This window comes from Callionymus lyra, chromosome 13 (genome assembly GCF_982586985.1).
Source record: "Callionymus lyra chromosome 13, fCalLyr1.hap1.1, whole genome shotgun sequence".
Taxonomy (NCBI): domain Eukaryota; kingdom Metazoa; phylum Chordata; class Actinopteri; order Syngnathiformes; family Callionymidae; genus Callionymus; species Callionymus lyra.
In genome coordinates, this window is record NC_141830.1 from 7,092,809 (window position 1) to 7,101,810 (window position 9,002).

Consider the following 9,002-nt stretch of genomic DNA (forward strand, 5'->3'; position numbering starts at 1 on the left):
AAAGGAAATCTCTGGTTGAGTCTCGAATGTTCAAAACGACGGTCAGTACATCAGTGTGGATAGTAGTGAACAAAAGTAGTTCTGTGGTCACGTGGTGTTGGGTCGCACAGGCGTGTGATGCTGAGCACATTTCAAACAGTTACAAGTGAGTTTATCTGCGCAAATGTCCAAGATGAAACAAATAAATACAGAATATATGAAAATAACGTGTCAAAGTTTTCCATTTTACTTTAAATTTCGTTAACATCAGAAGTAAATCTGCCATGTTCTGTTAAAAAAAGAAGATATTATTGCTTGAGCTCATCTTGGATATACATTTTAAATAAATTTTTTTTTACAAATGAAACACTGATTTCCTCCTAATTCTAGTAACCTCTGCCTGAATTGGTCTCCACCGTTAAATAACTGTTAACCCTTGGGTTGCCCTCCGGGTCAACCATGACCTCCACCACTGCATATATATTTCTGTAAGCCATGGAGGTCTTTCAAAAAAAATAATAGATCAATCTTCCATCTTTTTGTTGTCATCCTGACGGATATATTTGCATGGTCACTCCGTGCGTCAACCCCCTCCATGTTGAATCCTCTTAGCGCTGGATTAGACTAAGATGTCTACCAGGTAAGCAGGGACACGGAGAAAGAAAGTGAAAGGGGCAGAAGTTGAGCATGAAAGACTTGTAGTGTCCAAAGAAGCACTATGGAGCCTTGGGACCACAGTCCAGACTGGGGTCAGAGGTCGTCCATCTACTGGGTGAGTTCATTTTAGTGTATTATTATCAAAAGCTCTGGAACTATTGTGCGTTGTTTTAGCAACGGTGTCTGCCTCCTGCAGGGAGAGCCAGCTCAGCCCCCCACGTCGAAGAGTGTCCACTGTGGTCCCACTGTCTCCTGCGATAAGACAGTCTGGACGGAGTAAAGCAGCGATGTCCTCCTCACGCTGCTGGAGTGTTTGCTGCGCTCTCCTTTTCTGGTTGCTTCGGGAGGCAAGAGCGAACAACGTCAATGGCACCATGCAGGACGGCGGAGGCTCACAATGTGGGGAATACAGTAACCAGGTAATCTTCTTTTAATGACATCCACCCATGTTTAAGAACGGCAAATGTGTTAACTATATAAAAAAAACAAACCATGATGACTCAGCAGTATTTATTTTCAATCCTTACTTCATCTGAAAACATTCATTCACTCTTCAAGATATTACGATGAATCACATTCATTTTTGATGCTTGGTTAGATTCCTCTTTAGTAAGGTCTGCTATGAAGTGTGTCAACTGTGGGAGATACCACAGAAACGCCTGAAGAAGTTTCTATGCATCTCATTGGTTTGACTGGACTCACCTGGTGAATTTGTTCTACGTGGAACAGCATATATCTTGAACGACTAGTTCTATAAATTCGTTTTTATATCATGGATCCCTTGTTGAACTAATGAATAAAGGTTCAGGAGCTTCCACTAGTGAGCTGTGATCTACACGTTAAAGTATATTCAAAAATAGTCATTGTTCAGCATTAACGCTTGCGTTTTCTCCGTAAAGTCCCGAAAACAAATGTATTTGTGGTATCCCTTGTGTTGTCTCTGGCTTCCAGAAATACATATGCAGTTGCGGAAGTCGTTCATCTCGACCTGTTGGCAAAACACAAAGGATAAAACAAGCTGACACTGAGATAAAACTAGGGTTAAAATAATAAATAGAAAGTTTAGTTCAAGATCTCAGGATGTGTAGAGTTTGGAAACATTCTAGTTACTCAAAGAAAGATAGATTTCTCAGAGGACGGTTAGTAACCAAAGAGTTGCTTTTTTTCCCCACGATAATAAAAGAGCTGAGCTAAAAGGCAAAGCTATACATGACCCGATTGATATACCTTCCTACTCTTCCGAAAAGGGTCGCAAGGGAATTCGTATTTCCTGAATGATCTTTTTCCTCAGGCATAGGCTGAGAAGCTGAGTCATCCAGAGGAGACTCAAAGTAGAACAACGTATCGTTCAACTCAACAGAAACCCAGTTTATTTTTGCTCAGGATGTTTCCTGGTCACAAGTTACAAAGACTTATTATGTCCCACAGTTGAAGGTTTTTGAGGTCTGGGCCTCTTCACTTTGGTTGCTGCCCCCACAACTCCATAACTTAAGCTTTAAGATATATCAAGTACATCAACGTTTATGGAGTGATTAGCTCGCTAGCAACCCCTTCAAGGACTAGCTCATTGAGGTGACACAATAAGTGTATTTTTTATAAAATTAGCGACTCTTTAAAGAGCTAGATTGGTAGAAGTTAACAAAATAAAGTCATATTTTGAAGCACAGAACACTTCGTCGATGTAACTGAACATATGGTTTCGGTGTTTGGATTCCACAAACTGATCCAGATGACTTTCGTTGGCCAGATGATGGAGGACGGAATGTGTCGTCTGGTGGCGACGCTGCCTCAGTTCGGCGAACAGAGGTGCCCCGACATGTTCCGCTGCACGGAGGAGGTCTCCTACTGGCTGCACGAGAACGAGGAGAGGAAACAGCAGATCGTGGCCATGAAGGAGACGATATCAGAGCTGCAGGAGGAGCTGAGGAACCACCGACATCGCATCAGGGTCCTGGAGCTGCAGGTGAGATTCTAAGTTACGACTTAGAAGGCCCAGGTCAACAGTCAGCAACAATCCTTTCAAACGCTTTAGTCTCCCCGGATACTGTCTAGATAGCTTACTTTAATTGCCTGTTTCCGATGACACCCGTGACTTAATGCCGTCCCGGTATTAAAGTAACCTACTTGGCTTCCAGAAACAACTTCGGGCTCCACCTGATCTCCTCGTTTTGACACATTGTTGCGCTTCACTCGTGAAGGTTGTTACTTTTTATCTGTGTCCTGGCTTCTCCCCAACATGTCCTTGACCTTAGCTGCTAACAGGATTAGCCTCCTTCTCCCTTCACGTGCATGCCTCATGCACCTCAGCCATTGAGCCAGTGACAACAAAGTGTCAGTGGGCGGCGTCTAACGCGTCGAGTTCGCCGGACCTTAAAAAACAGGGCAGAGGAGAGGTCCGCAGGTGCCGCGGGGTAATGAGCGTTAGCGTTATCCTCCATGTCCAGGGCTGGAAATAGACCATATTATGAAGAGTTGGACTCGAGCAGATGCTTAAAGCTTGAGCTTCATATGCTTCGTCGAACCCGGAACTTTGTGCCGCTTTAGCGCCATATGTTAGCGAGTGTGAAGTGAAACACGCTGTCATCACTCTTGGTCTCCGATGCTGTTAGAGTTTCTTCACTGGAGATCGTAAAAATGAAGACACAACGACACTTGGGTCAGATCTGGAGCTTACATTCAGTTTGCCAGACTATGAATCCATCAATAATTTGTATCAGGAAACATCATGAACCAGATGAACTAGACTGAGGAGCTTATTTTCTACGACTCTTTTTTATCATTATTGTAGTTTTTTGTTGATATTATTATTATGGTTTGTAATGCTACACCACCATCTTCGCTGACTCCATCCCTAAAATCTTGTCTACCATAACCACGCCCACTCTGCTGTGATTGGTCAAACATCAAGGTTTGTCATCAATCCCGGAAGTCTCCACCTCCAAGCGACTCGTTGTATAAACAAAGCGAGTTGTTATCACAGCTGGCTGGAGGAGGAGTGAAGCCATTATTACGCCATAATGGACTCCGCTCTCGTAACCTCTCGTTTGCCGAGATTTCAGTCTTTATAAAGTGATGAGTTCAAAACATGGTCATGGTGAAGGACTTACTGCATCTTGGAGAGGAAGACTTCAACATTTGAAACATGTGAGTGAGTCAGGAGAGTTGGGTTTCACGTTAGTTGACCTTCAGTGTTTTAAGGTTAAAAAATATCCCACTCCCCATTTAAACTGTTACAATACCGTCATGTTGTTGTTGAATAACTATAGAGCCACCTGAGAGGACAAAAATCTTTAGACATCCAGATCGAATCCAGATCTATTTCAAAATTTGATCCATAACATTTTTATCTTCTCAATCTTTTTTTTTTACCCCTTCCATGTCCCTTTAGACATAAATAACTTCAGCATAAACAATGTAGTTTATATTGGAGTAAAAACTCAACTTTGTCACTTATTCCACAACTTTTATAAAAAATATACCATCAATATCAAAATAAAGTAACTTGTAGTCATAAAGGTGTTTGTTCCCTTTTTTTAAATGATGTATTTGGTTGTCGAGGACAACAATAAAACATGTATTTTTATATAGAATGAGGAGAAGAACCAGGGGAACGTCTCCTTGGCACATCGCATCCATGAACTGGAAGGACACTACGCTGAGGCCACCTCACTGCTGCACCTCCAGGGGACCCTGATCATTGACCTGCAGGTTCGTCCCACCCTTTGTTCCTCTCACACCTTATTGTTTTAACATCATTACCCTCCCATGTTACTATCTGTGTTGTTTTTCTACAGGACAAAATCCACAACCTGACAGTTTTGTTGGAGAAAGCGAAAAGAAGTCCAGGCTGCTTGACCAACGTAGTTCGCCCCCATCCTCTGATGAGCGCCCAGGAGGCCTTTCACACAGGTAGGAATAGTCTTATAGAGATGCAATTATATATTTCCACCAAAAGATGCAGTGTTCCTTATTTCATTGCTCAACTATGCGCCGACTTTGATATTTCTAAACTGATATTTCACCTAAAAATCAAATTTCCCTCTTCTGCAACATAGTAGCCTCACAGCTTCTGTTAAAAACAAGCCTAAAATATAGACTTAGTTTATGTTTATGGAACAATTTCTGATGTCGAGGCTTCAATACAAGAGGTTTTGAGTGTTTTTAAGTGTCTTTTTGGACGAAGATGAAAACAAAAACAACTGAGCTCCAGTTGCTACAATTTCAATAGAAGAACCGGGTGAAGTTGAACTATCACTATCTATATATTTGTTTAGTGCATATGAGAAAATAGTGTTGGTAAAAAAAAAAATTCTATCCATCCATCCATCCATCCATCCATCCATCCATCCATCCATCCATCCATCCATCCATCCATCCATCCATCCATCCATCCATCCATCCATCCATCCATCCATCCATCCATCCATCCATCATCCAGCCAACCATTCATCCATCCATCCATCCATCCATCCATCCATCCATCCATCCATCCATCCATCCATCCATCCATCCATCCATCCATCCATCCATCCATCCATCCATCCATCCATCCATCCATCCATCCATCATCCATCCAACCATTCATCCATCTATCAATACATCCGTCCATCAATACATTTATCCATCCATCCATCCATCCATCCATCCATCCATCCATCCATCCATCCATCCATCCATCCATCCATCCATCCATCCATCCATCCATCCATCCATCCATCCATCCATCCATCCATCCATCCATCCATCCATCCAAAATTGAGGTTTTAAATATATAATACGTATGTAAATATTAACATGGACAAGTCAAGCATCAGACTATATAATTTGTATAAATATAATATATATAATTATATATAATAATATATAATTTCTTAAGCTAGAATCCTCCATGAAATGGTTGAGAGAATCAAAAAGAGCTATGATGTCATCTCTCCGCTGACTGACACCTATAATGAGCTTTGATATTGTCTTCCATGTCCAGGTACGTCTAGAATCGGTCGTATTTAATTGGAATGACACTTTCATTAATCCGTTTACGAATTAGAGGTTACATACAGTGGGGCAAAAAGGTATGAGACACACCATGAGAAAAAGAAAATCCAGAAAGTCTGATTTTTAAATAATTTATTTGCAACGAATAGTGAAAAATAAGAATTTGGTTACCTACAAACAAGCAAGAGTTCTGTCTTTCCTGTATTAATGGCAACTGTTTGGCCTCGTCATTAATATAAAAGACAATTGTCCACAACCTCAAACAGTCACACTTCAAACTCCACTAAGACCAAAGAGCTGTCAAAGGACACCAGAAACCAAATTGTAGACCTGCACCAGACTGGGAAGATTGAATCTGCAATAGGAAATCAACTGTGGAAGCAATCATTAGAAAATGGAAGACATACAAGACCACTGATAATCTCCCTCGATTTCCACCCAAGATCTCACCCCATTGGGTCAAAATAATCACAAGAATAGTGAGAAAAAACTCCCAGAATCACACAGGGGGAACTTGTAAATGACCTGCAGAGAGTTGGGACCAAAGTAACAAAGCCTACCATCACTAACACACGAGGCCACCAGGGACTCAAATCCTGCAGTGCCAGACGCGTCCCCCTGCTTAAGCCAGTACATGTCCAGGCCCGTCTGGAGTTTGCTAGAGAGCATTTGGATGATCCAGAAGAGGATTGGTAAAAACTCAACTTGTCGTGTTTGGAGGAGAAGGAACGATGAGTTGCATCCAAAGAACACCATAGCTACTGTGAAGAAAGGGGGTGAAAACATCATGTTTCAGGGCTTTTTTTTCTGCAAGGGGACCAGGACGACTGATCCATGTAAAGGAAGGAATGAATGGGGCCATGTTTCATGAGATTTTGAGCGAAAACCGTCCATCAGCAAGGGTGGCTGGGTCTTTCAGCGTGACGATGATCCCAAGCACACGAAGGAGTGACTTCGTAAGAAGCATTTCAAGGTCCTGGAGTGGCCTAGCCAGTCTCCAGATCTCAACCCCATAGAAAATCTTTGGATGGAGTTGAAATTCCGTGTTGTCAAGGGACAGCCCCAAAACTATCACTGCTCTAGAGGAGATCTGCATGTAGGAATGGGCCGAGATACCAGCAACAGTGTGTGAAAACCTTGTGAAGACCTACAGAAAACGTTTGACCCCGGTAAGGGTATATATCAAAGTATTGAGATGAACTTTTGTTGTTGACCAAATACTCATTAGGGGCCTCATGTGGATGAGCCTGCACTTTTACCAAGTCAGGTTTACAGAAGAGATACTGAAGATGCTGATACATATCATCCAGTAGAAAAATATGATTGAACCCCAACTTTTCAGATATTCAGCACGTGAGAAACTGCCCCATCGACTGTGCGTCCATCTACTACAACGGAGTGAGGAGATCTGGCCTGTACACCATCGTACCATCTCTGGCACCCGTGCCCGTTGAGGTCTACTGCGACATGGACACAGACGGTACGACAATTTCAACAACGGCATTAGCTTCCGAGTTCCATCTGTTGCTTTTTCGCCCTCAAGGTGGAGGCTGGACGGTGATCCAGCGACGTCTGGACGGCTCCGTGAGTTTCGATCGCAGCTGGAGAGAATACCGCGTCGGGTTCGGCGACCTGCACTCGGAGTTCTGGCTCGGAAACGACCACCTTCATGACCTGACCGTCCAAGGGGACTACAGCCTCCGCATCGACCTGGAAGACTGGAGCAACCAACACAAGCACGGCCTCTACCACAGCTTCAGGTCCAACCCCTCGGCCCAGACCCAAGGACCCCGTGATAAACTTGCGACTCACGTGAACTTGTCGTCCACAGCGTGGAGGACGAGGAGCATCAGTACCGCCTCCATGTGGCAGGCTTCAGCGGCACGGTCCAGGACTCCTTCAGCTGGTACCATGACAAGCAGGGCTTCAGCACCCCTGATAGTGGGAATATCTGCGCGGAGATTTCGCACGGCGGTTGGTGGTACAACCAGTGTTTCTACGCCAACCTCAACGGCGTCTACTACAGGGTAAGTGTCACATGAATCACCGCGGGCCGTGCCAGGCATTTACAGCTTTCCGTCTGCAGGGGGGGCATTACACGCCGAACGGGGAAGGGCCCCTGGGTCCCGACGGAATCGTCTGGTACTCCTGGAAAGACTCTGATTATTACTCTCTACGGAAAGTCAGTATGATGATTCGTCCACGTGCTTTCCGGACGCACATGTCGCCCTGAAAGTAGTGAGACCCCGACGCTCGTTCACAAGTACCAACAGGACTTTATTCTTCGTTAGAAACATTTACGTTCCGTATGGAACATGGACATTTTCACTCATTTGTGTGAAGATAGTTATGGACATTTTTTCATGTCTACCACAGGTTCTTCATTTTTAATTTTGTACCGACAGAGAAGACCGAAACACGGGAGGTCAAAAGAATTCACTTGAATAAAGAACTATTGATCGACTGCTGTTGGGCGGTGAGCGTTATTTGTTCTTTAGCTGCTACAAGTTTAGTCCCTTTATTTTGATGCTACTTTTTCCAGCGTCCTGTTCCGCTCGACAAGTAAGTGACATTATCAGGGTTGTTAAGTTACTTATGTGCGAGAAAATGAGTCAAACGCAGCTGAAGAATCCATCGAAATGACAATATCGGCCGTCTATGTTCTTAGGTCAAGTCATGTAGCGATTAAGGTAACTCTAAAAAATAAACTCATACTTTTAGTATTAAAGTATGAACAAGTATTGGCTAAATATACAGCCAAAACTAAGCGAGAATCACTTTATTTTGTATTGGAATTGCTACAAAAACACATTACATTACATTTTAAGCTACATCATTAAGTGCTAAGCTAACAGCTAGTGGTGTTTTTTGTTATTAGTTACATCAACCAATCAGGATTCAGCACACTTGACCCGAGTCAATACCATATTTAACAATATTGTTATGACACTAAATAAGTTTCTCTGACTGAATATTTTAAAATAGTGTTGGATTTAAATGTTAGCTAAATTCATGCAAGGTAACTAAACAAATAAATATTTAGAAGGAAAATGGAGTGTTTGATATATACTATTAAGGGGATAAAATAATAATTTTTAGAGCTATTTAAGTGATAAAAAAACATGTATGCATGTGTAATGCAATGTATGTAATAATGTATGCATTTTCATATTGGGATTTATCACATATATCTAGATAGATAGATCTATTTACCTAACAATGTAATAATAATTGAATGTCTTTTTTTATTTTTATATAGTTTTTTTTTTTAAATGACTGCATTGCAAAAAATCATCCACAGGAATGACAAATTAAACATTTAAAATGATGAGAGAAATAATTAATAATAGAAATATTTTATTTTTTTCAATTAA

The 9,002-nt window shown here is 42.1% G+C and overlaps 1 protein-coding gene across 1 annotated transcript; it reads left to right on the top strand.

Moving 5' to 3' along the window:
* Positions 1 to 978: 978 nt before the first annotated feature.
* LOC148067222 (microfibril-associated glycoprotein 4) lies at positions 979 to 7,861 on the top strand. The gene is made up of 8 exons (XM_087805051.1): positions 979 to 1,055; positions 2,384 to 2,599; positions 4,225 to 4,344; positions 4,431 to 4,545; positions 6,971 to 7,108; positions 7,172 to 7,388; positions 7,460 to 7,655; positions 7,715 to 7,861. Exons 1-8 carry the CDS (start codon positions 1,011 to 1,013, stop codon positions 7,859 to 7,861), a joined length of 1,194 nt encoding a protein of 397 aa, XP_087661177.1. The 5' UTR covers positions 979 to 1,010.
* Positions 7,862 to 9,002: the final 1,141 nt, after the last annotated feature.